Here is a 14,942-nt window from a genome sequence, read left to right as displayed (position 1 = left end):
CTTTATGCTAAGTCTATGTATTCTATTTATAATTGACTTGGGTGTAGAATTGACTACCACTCCTTCAGATTGGACTGGGTGTCAAAAGGCAGCATTGACATGTTTTTTTTACTTGCTCATTGCACTGCTCTGGGCTTAATTTTCTGGCTGCACAAATTGCTTTGTTAAAGGGAGGCAAAGACCCAAACCTTAAAACAGGAACGTCTTTTTAAACTTCTTCCGAGCTTTTGCCTTTCCCAAATACCCATTGTGGGATTGCTGGATCTATTTCCAGAGGCCTACGACATCTCACTTGCCTACCTGGGCTCAGCTAAATTTTACCAATGGTCCCCCATTTCCAGGCTTAAGGCCCAAAACAAAGAACCTTTCTTATGCTTAGTCCCTCTTTCTGGAGTGCCCTATTATCTCTTAACTGAGATGGTCATGGACCACTGCCTAGCCTTAGACTTTCTTACATCCTCCAGCAGGCTAAGTGGCTCCAGGAACAGTCTCTTAAAACTCAGGTGTCCTCACATGTATGGACACAAATAAAATTCTGGCTCCCCTTTATGACATGGTTCCTACTCCTTCTAGGCCTCATAGTTGCCATATTCCTTCTACTATTTTTCAGAACCTATCTTTTAAATCGGCAGTAGTAGCTCTTGAGTAATCCTCTTGCATAGGATTACAGGCAGGTGCGCTACTCTGCCCAGTCTCAATCTCATATACCTAGAAGAACCAGTGTGACATTAAATATTGTGATTATCACCTTGTTCTTTGTTTTTTAAAACAGGGAATTTAGATTAAAAAAAAAAGATGATTAAAAAAAGAGTTTGCTTTTTTTATTCCACAAAAGAAAGTTTCAAAATTGTAAATATTTATTATGGGCAGATTGGAAGGTAGGCACACTAAATTTAAGATAGAATCTTTTAATGAATGTCAGTGCTACTTCTGAGTCATTCATAAATAAAAAAAATTAGTAAGAATAGCTCCAATATACTAAAGTGATGAACATATTCATCCAGCAAACTTAATTTGCTTGCATCTTTCCCAGAGCAAATATTCACCACTTGTGCAGTACTAGTAGATGAGAGAAAACATAATCTTGACCTCAAAGAAGGAGTCTTTAGTATCATGTAGACCACCTGGAGAAACTACTCCATCACTATCCCAGTCTTGATTACCTTGAGCTAAATAACCCTTGAGCATGGGACAGAAGATTGGTCTCACTTCTGAAGATATTATCATAAGAGGTACCATGGACTGTTGATTCTAATACACATCTTACCCAATTCTTCTCAGTTCACAAAAAAAGAAGGCTCGGTCCACTGGCATATTTGGTCTCTAGTTGTCACTTTGGAGGAAAATGTGCTCATCAAGAGGTTATACAACTAACCTTGGGCAATTTATCTAACAGCAACTTTGTCTGTTCAAAGCCATATGCTATCTGTTTGTGGCAAGCAAGACAATGCCCACTAGAGGCCAAGAGCTCATGATTTATGTAAGGAGGCTCCCGGGAAAGGCTGATCCATCTTCTGATCCCTGGTTTGTGAGCAGTGAAAGTAGGTGTCTCTTTCTGTATTTAGCAGACTCATAAATCTCAGAGCAAGGAAGACCTGCATAAAAATAAACATGCCTGGAAGAAAAGTTGAATTATTCTGCCCTAGTTTTAGGGTTTTAGACTTAATTATCTCAAAAGAGGGCTATAAGAACGAGAATTTTGTAATATATGTGAGTAACTACAATTATCTTACTAGAAGTCAGTAGAAAGGAAGGGCAGGAAAGGAAACAGCCAGTGATGGTGGCTTCCTATCTCTAAATGCTTCTAGAACCAAAAATTGCAGCTCTAAACCATGGAGGAACTTTAGCCCTCTTGATATGTAAACTCCCCATATGCATGTCTAAGCATTCTCTTCTTCCCATCCCTTCCTAACTGAGTCCTCTGGAAAACATAGTACAGTATAATAATAGGGCATTTTGGTTTTAAGAAACCCATGTCCCTGTAATCATTATTTATGACCTCCACCTTGGATTCTCCCAGAATGTTCTCTTCTGTGATTTTTATCCTCTCTACATGAACTTCATTAGCCAAGGTTCTGATTCTCTTTACTTGGACTAGTGTTGTTCCTCCTACCACTGAGTTCTTCTGTATCATTTATGTTTCCATGAAATAGTCTAAGACATTGACCTTATATTATTTATCCACCTAAAATCAGAGTGTTCTCTATTCCTTCTTAATAGTAAGCATATTGGGTCTTGTAGTATAGAGTATGAGCAATATTGAGAATCTAAAGTATTCCACTTCTTCCTATAAGTGTCTCCTTTTCCCCATTGGCTAGTCTTGTATAGACCCTAACACTGACACGATGACCACAGCTCTTCCTCCTGTCTGTGCAGTGATATCCTTGGTGGGTTGCATTCATTTCCAATCTTCTTCAGCTCATCACAGATACTGGGAGGCTCCAAGGAAAGGCCCACAATATGAATCATTTTGGGATTAGGCAGGCAACTGCTGCATAATCTGTGATATCAATTCCTAACTGTGTGTACACTTTATCTTCTACCCAAGCAAACAAGTGGCAGAGAGTAGGGAGCCACTGCAGGAAGCACTAAGGATATAAACACACAAGATAATCAGTAGGTGGGACCCAGGTGGACAGTTACACATATAATTCTAGGCAGCTGTTACCTTTACTTCACTCCAAGAACAGCCTGTTATAAAGCTATGGGTTCTGGCAGCATGTGTTTTTAGAACAAGGGCTTTGTCCTTTTTTTGTTTCCTAAACTCTACATTACTAGTTTCTTTAGCATGCTTAACTATGAAATGAAATTATATGTGAGGTGTATCAGGCAGAGGGAATTGAGTTGAGTATTATGCCCAGAGAATTATAACTTTTGAATGGAACAAATCTACTAAATAGACATATGATTGTATGGCAACTCTTCTAGTTTAAATAAAAGATTTTAAAATGAAAGTCTGAGCAGTTCTGGTTATGACTAAGTAAAGGAGGAATGAGTTAGGCTGGTAGTTTGGGCGCTGAGTTAAGTGACCTGATTAGCTCTTTAAGAGTTCTAGGATGTTCAGAGATGGTAGCCCCTTGTTTCAGATATAGAGATAACAAGGCCAGTGTGAGCAAGGCCAGGAGTTAGTTCACAGGGCCTGGAAATGGTGAAGTGAGAAGCTAATTAAGATAACAGAAGCAGTCCAGAGTGATGCTTTTAAGTCCAAGATGCTAAGAAATGTTGGGAAGGAGCTGGCTGGGATGTCAGACAAAAACAGGTGACTAATGCAGGATCCAGGAGTATAGGCAGCAAGATACAAACCAAGGCTTAGGAAACTGGACTATATAGGATCTATGTTCTAGGACAAAAAAATGGGCCATAAGAAGTCAGGGTGAATGTCAAGGACCTGAGTAATGAGCACAGAGTAACCTTAGAAAAACAGACCTTAAGACCGTATCATCTTTCTTCTGAAACAGGCTTCTTGTTTAATTTCTGCCTATGGGTCAAGTGTCAGAGTGGGGTCCTGGGAGTGTTACCTCAATGGCACAAGACAGAGAAGACAGTGTGGAGAGTCATTGTCTTATTTATTATTTTTCCCTATGCCAAGCACACAATAAATGCTCAATTACTTTTTCTCAGGTAAAGAGAAAATTAATTAATGCACCAGGTAATTCTTAACTATCTCTGTGTAGTATGGTATACTCTGGGTCCAAGTTATTTAATTCCAGTTGCTTTTAAGCTTGGTAACCATGTCACTACTTCTTGATGCTAATTCTTTTTTCTTTCTCCAAAAGTGAAAATGGAAGCTGCTATGGGGAGCCTACAAAGTTGGCCTTATGTATCCCAAATATGGCACTAAGTAAAGGGCAAAACGGTACTATCTAGTGTATGGTATTTGTTGGGACATCCCAAGAAGGTCACGGATACAGATACCTTCCTCTGGCAACTCTGCCCACCTCCAGTGTAGCAGGGAGGAGATCCAGAAAAGAAACAGACAAGTCTGTGTTCCGATAATGTAGCACGGGGAAGGGATGGCATAGCAGAGAGATAAAACTTTAAAAGAACTGAAACATGAAGAAAGTCATGTAGCATTGGGGGTGTGAAATAGCCAATAAAGTTGCATGCACCCACATACGGGTTAAGCTTTGCTTTTTGCTTCTGTAACATGCTTACAAGGGTATATGAGCCCCTTTGTTCTTGGGGCTCAGCCTTTGGACTCTAGTCCACTGAGTTTATGCTAGCACAATAAAGCATTGCTTCCTGCTGAATTGCCTCAGTATCCCGTATCTCAAATCGAGAGTCCCATAACATTTCCGGGAGCTCGTTGCCAGGATGGCGGAGACAGTGTTTTTCACCTCCCTTGCTGCTGGGGTGCATCCCCTGGACTGCTGGAAGACGTGATCCTGCCAGGTGCCAATGGACAGTTTGATCTAGGGAGAGATTTGTCCTCCTGGCGAGTAGGGGTGAGGACCTCAGACGCACAATGGAACCCAGTGAGGTCCAGTAGCCAGCGAGGGGGGAGCACTGCCCATAAGATTGGTAAGAACCCAGGTTTGAATATTAGGCCTGCCTCTAAGTGGCAGAAGGGGAACTTGATTACCTCCTGGGGGCACTCAAGTAACTTTGAGCAAAAGAGAAACCATGACCCCTAAGCACTGGGTGTAGGGCAGAAACACTGGATGCCTGTGTGTGCACGTTTGTGAATGAGACATAGCCTGGCAATGAAGCAAGTGCAGAGTCCTGATCTGTGGGTCCATGGTGAACTCATATGGTCTAGGGTGAGTCCTAACAGGGCCAGGGTTTATACAAACTCACTAAGGGTAAGAGATGCCTAAATTCCCATGAGGGGAGTGGCTGAAGACAGATGAAACAAGTGAGGACCTTGTGTAGGTGCAGTTCCTGGACAGGCAACCACATCCAGATCACTGATAAGTGGCATGTATTGCTCTCCTTTGTGTGTACCCTTCTGTGTCTGTCTTGTCATCTGGTAATGGGAGGAGATGGGTGGAAATCAGATTATAAAAACACTCCTTCAGAGTGTATGGTTAAGAACTTTAAAAAGGCATTTAGTGGAGTTAACTCCTAACAAGCTCAAGGCCCTTTGTGAAGTAGATTGGCCTGCTTTTGGTGTAGGATGACCTCCAGAAGGGTCACTAGATAAAACTGTAGTTAATGAAATTTATAGGGTAATTGTAGGAAGGCCTGGGCACCCAGATCAATTTCCCTATATCAATTGCTGGCAGGAAGCTGTCCTCAGCCAGCCCACATGGCTAAGGCCCTGTCTGGAAGAGCCCTGTAGAATTATGACAGTTAGGGTGGCCAAGACTTCCAAGTGTAGAGAGAAAACAAAGGAGCCTGTACTGGCTGAGGAACCTGAGGAAATACCCCCTCCCTATGTGCCACTTTATCCACCTGTGCCACCAGTGCCCAGCTCCACACCCCCACCTCCAACATTGGATGGGGAAGCTTGAGGGACAATCACACCTGTAAAATCTGGCCCAGAAGCCCTTGGGACTTCAACTCCCTTGACCTCCCTGAGTCCTGTGGACCCCATGCCCACTCCAAGTCTGCCAGTTCTTACTCTACATCCCCCATTCAATTGGGGGCATTTGACCGGTCTCCATGAGGACCCCCTCCTCTCCTCAGAGTCCCATTGCCCTTCAGATACCCCTGAGGGAAGCCCAGAGCCCAGTGTATTATGACCTGGACAGTCACATACAAGGAGGAGGATGGGTATTTGTCTACTAGCCCTTTACCATCACAAAACTCCTCAACTGGAAACATCATAACCCCTCCTTCATGGAAAAGCCTCAGGCCCTGATTGATTTGATGCAGTCTATCATCCAGACTCACAAACCCACCGGGACAGACTGTCGACAGCTTCTTCTGACTCTATTTAATACTCAACAGCAGCGCCGTATAATGTTGGGAACTCTAAAGTGTTTAGAAGATCATGCCCCTGAGGGCACTTTAAATGCCCAAATACATGCTCAAGCTCATTTCCCAGAGGAAGAGCCCCAGTGGTACCCCAATAATGGCTGAGATTACCAACATCATGAACAATATCAGGAGGCACTATTGGGAGGCATGAAGGAAGGAGGGGAAAAGGCCATGAACATGATCCAAACATCAGAGGTCCTCCAAAGCCAAGATGAGAGTCCCAGGCAGTTCTATAAGCGTTTGTGTGAGGCCTTCCATATGTACACCCCCTTTGACCCAGAAGCCACTGAAAACCAGAGGATGATTAATGCCGCTTTTGTTGGCTAGGCCCAGGGGGAAATAAGGTGAAAACTGCAAAACCGGAGGGATTCACTGGAATGAACTATAGCCAGCTTCTGGAGGTGGCCACAAAGGATTTTGTCAATTTTGATGAGAAGGCTAGACAGGAGGCCAACAAGAAGATGAAAAGGAAAGTGGACCTCCTGAAGCAACCCTTGCTGAGCAGTCAGGTGGGCCCTGAGAGCTAATCCAGGCAGAGGCAGAGGCAATCCCCAAGGACAGCAACAAATGCCCCAGGACATCCCTGCCCTAGGGAGGAACTAGGCTGAAATCAATGTGCCTACTGTTGTCAGGAAGGGCACTGGAAGAATGAATGTCCCCAATGGGCCAAGGACTCCCAAAGGCCACCCCCCCAGACCAGAGGCAGAGGCCAGGTTGTCGAAGGAAAATATTAGCCCACCCACAGGGGAGCCAGCCCCTGGGATGAAAATATTGTCAGTCTGGCAGGCCTGGAATGCTATGAGGAGGACTAGGACTGACTGGGCTCCATTCTACTGGGCCCCCAGGAGCCTATGGTCCAAATGAAAATAGGGGACACTCCGTGGATCTCATGTTGGACACAGACACAGAATATTCAGTTGTGACCCAACCAGTGGGGCCCTCTTTCCAAAAGGCATACAACTATTATTGGGGATACAGAGGACTGGGCCAACCACCCCTTCTTAGTGTCCAGACAATGCAATCTTGGGACTCATGAAGTAAGGCATGAATTGTTTTATCTCCCTGATTGCCCTGTGGACTTGATGGTCAGGGACTTATTATACAATCTTAGGGCACAGATAACTTTTAATTTGGATGGCACAGCAGCCTTAAAGTTGAGAGGACCTGAGGCAAAGACTCTAATCCTCAGGGTTGCACAGGAAGAGGGATGGAAGCTCTATGCCCCTGAAGGGACACCTCTTGAGATTCCTGAACTTTCCTTCAAGATTGCAGGTGTATGGGCTGAAGATAACCCCCCAAGTCTTACCCGAAATGTGCCCCAGGAGTATTGGAACTAAAGCCAGGAGCCACTCCCATCAGCCAAGAACAGTACTTCATCCCCTACAAGGCCCAGGTCAGAATTCAAAAACACCTTGACAGACTCCTACAATATGGGATCCTCCAACCTTGTCAGTCATTCTGGAACACCCCTTATTATCAGTCCAGAAACCAGGGACTGAAGATTTCAGGCCAGTTCAGGACCTCTGGGCAGTAAATTCAGCAAATGTTACTTTGCACCCTGTAGTCCCAAACCCACACATGCTTTTAGGCTTTGTTCCAGCCAAGGCAAAGTTTTTTACCTGCCTAGATGTTAAGGACAAATTTTTTCTGCATCTGCCTGGCCCCACAGAGCCAGCCTATTTTTGCCTTCCAGTGGGAAAATTCCAATAATGGAGAAAAGGGGCAACTAACCTGGACTCAACTGCTACAAGGTTTCAAACATTTGCCCACTATTTTTGGAACTGCCTTGGCATCCAACCTCAAAGCCTTGTCAGCTGACCAGTAAGGCTGCATACTTCTCCAGTATGCAGATGACCCCCTGCAGGCTGGACCAACTCGGGAGGACTTATGGAAGGGATTCACCACCTCCTTTCTCTTTTATGGGAGGCAGGATACAAAGTCTCTAGGAAAAAGGCCCAAATTTGTCAAAACACTGTCAAATACCTTGGCTTTCGCCTGTCCCAGGGGCAATGCAGGCTTGGCCCTGAGAGAAAACAGGCTGTCTGTTCCATCCCAGCCCCTAACACTGGCCAGCAAATTAGACAGTTTTGGGGAGCTGTGGGTTTCTGCCAAATCTGGATCCCTATCTACTCTTTCTTGGCCAAATCCCTCGAGAAGCTACAAAGGGAGGAAAATGGGAACCTCTGGTATGGGGAAGAGAGCAAGAGAAAGCCTTTAAATAAATCAAGAAGGCACTCACAAATGCCCCTGCTGTCGGCCTGCCAGATGTGATGAAGCCCTTTTTCCTGTATGCCCATGAGTATTGGGGTCCTGACACAAGTACTAGGCTTCTGGCACCATCTGGTGGCTTACTTATCAAAACAACTTGATACCGTGGTTTTTTTTTTTTTTTTTTTGAGGCTGGCTGCCTTGCCTGCATGCTCTAGCAGCCGCCATTGCTCTGGTGACAGAAGCAGATAAACTTACCCTAGGGCAAGAACTCACTGTCCGAGTTCCCCACTCTGTCCTGATGTTCATGGAGTATAAGGGAAATTATTGGATGACCAATAATTTCCAGAATATGCTATGTGAAAACCCATGCATCCAGCTAGAGGTTGTTAAGAGTCTAAACCCAGCCACCCTATTGCTGGTTGATTGAGGCCCTCCAGAGCATGACTGCTTAGAGATTGTGGATGAGGTTTTCTCTAGCTGGCCAGATCTAACCAATCATCATATCAGCAATCTGGACATTGAATATTTCACAGATGGCAGCAGCTTTGTCCAGGATGGAAGACACTTTGCTGGGTATACAGTGGTGACTCTGGACAGTCATTGAGGCCTGCCTGCTGCTGCTTGGGACTTCTGCACAAAAGGCTGAGCTTGTTGCCCTCACACAGGCATTCCAACTTGCTGCAGGAGGATGGGTAAACATCTATACTGACTCTAAATATGCCTTCACAACCATTCATGTCCATGGGGCCTTATATAAAGAGCGGGGACTCATTAACTCAGGAGGAAAAAGTAACAAGTATGACAGGAAATCCTCAAACTGCTAGATGCTGTATGGTCTCCTAAACATGTGGCAGTTATACACTGCTGAGGGGACCAAAATGGAGATGTAAAAAATTGCTCAGGGAAACCAGAACACTGGAGCGGGGGCAGGCGGTGAAATAGCCAGTAAAGTTGTATGCAACCACATATGGGTTAAGCTTTGCTTTTTGCTTCTGTAACCTGCTTGCAAGCGTATATACAGTAAACCTTCTTTGTTCTCGGGGCTCAGCCTTTGGACTTGAGTCCACTGAGTCTGTGCCAGCACAATAAAGCATTGCTTCCTGCTGAATTGCCTCAGTGTCCATACCTCAGTTTGAGATTCCCATAACACTGGCAATTTAATATCTGTAGTCTTTTGCCTTCAAACTTGCTTTGGTTCCCTATCATCTTTCTTCTTTCTTAGAAGCACTGGCAAAAAATAGATAAAAGAATTTTGACCAATATTTCATGCCTCCAGAGCCAAAGGCAGTAGCAGACACAATTGCTCCTCCAGAGAGGGAGAGGAGGAAGATGAGGAGGGATTAGACCTGACCATCAAAGTCACTTGAATTGCATCCTTTTCCACCTACTCTTGTTTTTGTTAGTTTTTTTTTTTTATTTTTTTGAGCTGAGAGCTAAAGTAAAGCACAAAAGGAAAAGAAGGGCATAGACAGAAGTCATGGATCAGTTTGTTTATACAATGTGAAAATGATTTTTTAATTCTTCTGAAAGATTAACCACACATTTTCAAGTCATGGAGATGATTTTGCCACCAGTGCTAACCTGCACCTGTTTCCCGAGTTTGTTGTTTTTTGGTGTTGCCTGATGGTTGCTTACTTTCCCTTGGAAAGTAGACACTGGGTTCTTTCATGGTCACAGATATAAACAAGAGATAATAAGGCTCTGAGGATTTGATGCATAACCACTGTAATAAAAAAGCCTTGTCCAAACAATCATAGCTGCCATGTAACTGGCTGCAAAACATATTTGTTCTGGAAATACTCCTCCATAAGAACACAAGCCACAGGCACCGGAGTGTAAATGAATGCTCTCTTGTAACTCACAACATGAATTTCCTGAATGATCCCACTGCCACCTACTCCAGAAGCCACAGCTCTAGATAGAGACAACAAGAGAAAAGAAAACCTTATGAATGTATTACAAGGCAAATGATTATCTTTTATGACTTTGTGTCACAATCAGGAGGTGACCAATACCCAAAAGGGTACTTTGTGTTGCAAAAGAGTTTCACCACCACAGTTAAACCATAGGCAGGACATACAGGAGAAAAGTATCTGACTTGGATTTTCCCTTAATATAACTGTAGAGTAACTAGTGATTTGGTATCCTTTATTGTCAAAGGAAATGGAATAAATCTTATGAAACACTTTTAAACTTAAATTTATAAGGACACTTATTGAATACCTACTAGATACATATGTAAAGATTATATACATTTCAAGTTGAGGAGGGTGAAGACAAAGCCTCAAAGGCAATTCCACTTCCAGTTAATAATTGCATTAGAGACAAAGAATAAAACATAATGTGAAATAACAGCAGCCACATGAAAATAAGTGTCTTCAAAGAGAGGAAGGTAAGTTCTCTCTTTTGACTTTGTATTTCATATTAATGAACTACCCCAGTGTAACCTAACTAAAGGTCATGAGTTTTTGAATCACTACTCAGTCTCATTTGCATGATAGGATGTGGGTCTTTATTTTACTTCTAGCTTTGTTAAGCACAAAGAAAAGGGTAATTATGGGAAAAGAATAGTAAAGTGTGAGGAAGAAAGGGGGATGTTAAAAGTGGAAGAATGCCCTTGGGAGTCATAAGAGACCACCAGGTGGGACCCCTTTCAGGGAGAATTTGGGAAAAGGGGAGGCTGACGGAGCTCTATCTTACTTCTCCTTTGGCTTTAAAGGTATATCTAAGTCTTGCCTTCAGATCCATTGCTTGACTTTCTACCTTGTTTACAGAACCTGCCCTGTGTCTACATCCTTTGCCACCATCTTTTAGCCTCTTTTCTCCCCTAGTTCTTGGTCTGTTCTAACACCATCTCTTTAGCTCTGGATAGCCTTGGGTGATGTTTATTCCTAAAAAGGATTCTCTCCATGAATCATACCCTTATCCCTGTTCCCATGGGCAGCCACTAGGCCATTTGAGATCTCACATTAATTTGATGTCTCCTGTATTTGTTAGCAATCGATTCCGTTCCTGAAACTGCCAAAGAGCTCTGACTCCTTTGTGGTGAGGGCAATAGTCCATTTTGAATTCCTTGAAAGTTACAGGCTATCATATTTTTTTGAAACTAAAGCTAGGAATCCGTTATTCTTCTGGCCCTCCATTCTAAGTCTCCTGTCACTTGAATTATTTATTTTTTATTACCAGATCCTTCCTTCTGTTTAAACATCTTCCTCACAGTCTGGCAGGCAGAGCCGTCTCCAAGGCACACACCACAGCGATCTTCCGTGGCATTGGAATCAATCTCATAGTCACAGCCGACCATCTGTGGGGAGAAGAGGGTCAAGATGAATGACTCAAGCAGGAGATGTTGCACTCCCCTCAACCTGTGATTTCTCCTTCCCCCTTCATTCTTTGTAAGCCTGGTGGGGTATACAGGAGAAATGTTTGTTTATTGTTTTTAGTGGTGGCTAGAGGAATAAACCAAAGCATCCACCAATGGTGAAGGAAGTACAGTTATCTCTCTGTAAGCCCAGAAGATTGGTTTCAGGACCCCCAGAGATAACAAAATTTGCAAATGCTTAAGTCCCTTAAATAAAATGGTATATACTATTTGCATTTAACCTGCACACATCCTCCTATATATTTAAAATCATCTCTAGATTACTTATATACCTAATACAATGGAAGTGCTAAACAGTTGTTATACTTTATTATTTAGGAAATAACAAGAAAAAAGGTCTGTGCATGATCAGAAGACAAGATCTTTTTCAATCCCAGATTGGTTGAATACACGAATATGGAACCTGCAGAGATGTAGGGGTGATTGTGATTGTACTTGCTTAGAAGGGACAGAGGCACACATTGAGTGACATCTCCAATTTCCCCGAGGCAGAACTGAACACCTTTCCAAAAACCTAATTATGAAAATGCCTGGGGATTGGAATTGGTGGAGGAGCAAGTCTCTTGTACCCCCTCCTTTCTACTGAAAATTTCCAGGGCTGATGTACTACTCCACCTGTAATTTGGTTGTTTGATCCCTTTATATTCCTCACTGGAGTTATTCTTCCTAGTTTCTATCTCATATGGCAGATAAACCAGCAATCACTGGAAGAAACCTGGGTTAATGCTGGGATGATGCCAGTCTCAAGAGGGATGAAATCTCTGACCTTTAGACTCATCATCACATACTTTAGAGTCATCATCACATACTTTAGAGTCTCCCATAACCTCATCTCCAGAGCACTTCATACTTACCTGTATTCCAGCTATCCTGAGCTCCCTCCCTCCAGCTTCAGAAGAAAAACTGGTTATTGCCCCTCTGGACTATGATGAATTATGCTCCTGTGCCCTAGACCTAATCCATTCTAAGTGTTCTGTTCAATGGTTCTCCTGAATCTTCATCTTTCCTTCTCCACATTTCTTCCAGTCTGTCAACATGGCCAATTCTTTCCTATTCTAAAATTATCAGTCTGAAAAAAGCAGTCCAATGAAATGAGGGGTTATCTATAACTTCAGATCCCAAGGAATCATAACACTTAACTTAGAAGACATGAAACATGTGAGTTTTCATTAAATTTTTGTGTTGTCTTTCTTCCATGACTACATTGGAAGACTATACCATATTCTATTAGTTATAATTTTCTTTCCTGTTTGGGAAGAATTGTGCCCAGGTATGTTATTTTTCTTCTCATGGATAATTTTCTTTCTAATTATAAAGACACCTTGAATCTACTGAAAGGAAGAGTGGCTTGAGTCTTTATACTCTAGACCAGCTGAACAGAATCAATGCCCACTGACATGAAATAGCTCAATTCCTCAGGTTAGCCATCTCTAATTTTCCTTTTGGCACAAAGACTGTACTATTTGACCTAGTTGAGGAAAAAATTAAAGTGCTATGAGATTTTTTTCAAAAACAAAACTTAATCATACAAATCGCAATGGAAAGAAAATTGTCTTAGACGTATGTATGCCTGCAGTGGTTAGGAGTAAAACACCAACTTTTCACACAAGTGATGTGTTTATGTCAAGCTTGAACAGCCTCTAATAAGCTGACCTTTATAGATTTCATTCCCAGTGACCTTCATTCCTCCACTGATTTGGATCAGGTCAGGGAAACTTACTCTGAGACATATTAATTTTAAAGTGTTTTCCTTAATTTCTACCAAGAGAGAAATAGATTAAAAATGTAAAGAACAAAGGAAGGGAGCAAAAAATATGAATCTCTGGAGCCCAAGTCTTTCTTCCTGAGTGAGTGATCATGTTTGCTCAGTAATATTAACCTTCTTAACTGGGGGACAAGAGTCAAAGGAAGGAGATATGCACATGTCTCCAATGTGCTGTCCCTCTTCATATTACCTGCATCTTATAGAAACCTCACCCAATTTGCTTCTCCTGTAGCTGCACATTGTACAATAAAAAGTGAATTTAGTACATAACAAAAGGAATGTGAAGCCAAAAACCAGGCCTCTCTGTTGCACAGAAAGCATAAAGTGCTCTCAGAGGAAAACAGACTTCACTCAAGAGTTCACTACATGTACCCTGGCAATCAGAGGAGGCTCTGCTGCTGCTATCAAATGAGCAGAGTGACTTCAGCATGGCTCTTCTTGATGTAATTCTGGGGATCACCCCAAATGAGCAGTGTTTTTTGAAAAAAAAAATTCCCATTGTTTTAATTCTTGACCCTAAAATATTGCACTGCAAAGCATTCTATCTTGATTATTACTTAAAGAAAACATGAATTAATAAGTAATATTAATTTGTACCAATTCTCTTTCTCTAACTTAGGAGTTAGCATTGTTTTACTTTGTAAATTCTCAAGTTACTAAGAACTGAAATACAAACTGGCACTTGGAATGCCATCATTTCTTTCTAAAGTACTTGGCAAAAGGAGAGACTGGAAAGGTGACTGTTCTTAGATGAGATTTATTTCCAACCAATGAAACTAGGACACAGTTATAGGCAAATGAGGTACTGTTATTTGGCAAATGGGACAGTAGTATAAGATTTTCCTCACCATTATTTTTTCAAGCTTGATACTTGTTGTAGATTCAATTGTGTCCCCAATACAGATATTGAGTCCTTCCCTTGGTAGCTGTGAATGTGCTATTATTTTGAAATAAGATCTTTGCAGACATAATCAAATTAGGGTGAGGTTAAACTGTATTGGAGTGGCCCTAAGTCCAATAGCTGATATCCTAATAAAGAGAAATTTGGAGACAAAGAAACACAGAGGGAAGACAGCCATTGTTAAGATGAAAGCAGAAATTAGAGTGATGTAATTATATGTCAGACAACCACCAGAAGCTTAGAAGAGTGAAGGAAGAATTCTTCCCTAAAAAATCTGTACAGAAAATATGCCCTAGCACAACTTAATTTAATATTTCTAACTTCTGGGACCATAAGATAATGTATTTCTTTCATTTTAAGTCACTAAGCTTATATTAACTAGTTATGGCAGCTCTAGGGAACTAACATAGTTTTATGTTTTCCATTTAAGATGGGGAAACAAATTCTGAAAGTCATATTCAAACCTTAGGTCACTTTTCTGATTAACTCTTTGATAGCTCCCAATGTCCTAAAGGTAGAGACCAACCTCCTTATTAAAATAGGCATCCATGCTTCTACTGCGTACATGGCTTTTTCTGTGGAACACTGAGCTATCTTTACCTTCTGTGCCTCTCACAGTGGATCTCTACAAATGAACTTCCACCAGTCTCTCTTCCAAGGTTAATTTATACTCCTAGTCCACTCTTAGAATATACCTTCTTCTCCTGACTCCTGCCTGTGGGTGAGGCTCTCTCAGAGCACCTGACTTGAGAACACTGGCT

The 14,942-nt window shown here is 42.2% G+C and overlaps 1 protein-coding gene across 2 annotated transcripts in view; it reads right to left on the bottom strand.

The window, feature by feature from the left end:
- Adamts12 (ADAM metallopeptidase with thrombospondin type 1 motif 12) overlaps positions 1 to 14,942 on the bottom strand; it is a 326,530-nt gene that overhangs the window by 92,538 nt on the left and 219,050 nt on the right. For both annotated transcript variants that reach the window (XR_012449198.1, XM_074077647.1), the window contains exon 14: positions 11,317 to 11,437. Coding sequence is in view for 1 of the 2 variants with exons in the window: in XM_074077647.1 (XP_073933748.1) it covers positions 11,317 to 11,437 (121 nt within the window). In the remaining variant the exon portion in view is untranslated. The remainder of the gene's footprint in view (positions 1 to 11,316; positions 11,438 to 14,942) is intronic.

This window comes from Castor canadensis, chromosome 6 (assembly GCF_047511655.1).
Source record: "Castor canadensis chromosome 6, mCasCan1.hap1v2, whole genome shotgun sequence".
Taxonomy (NCBI): domain Eukaryota; kingdom Metazoa; phylum Chordata; class Mammalia; order Rodentia; family Castoridae; genus Castor; species Castor canadensis.
This window is presented reverse-complemented; position numbering and strand designations above follow the sequence as displayed.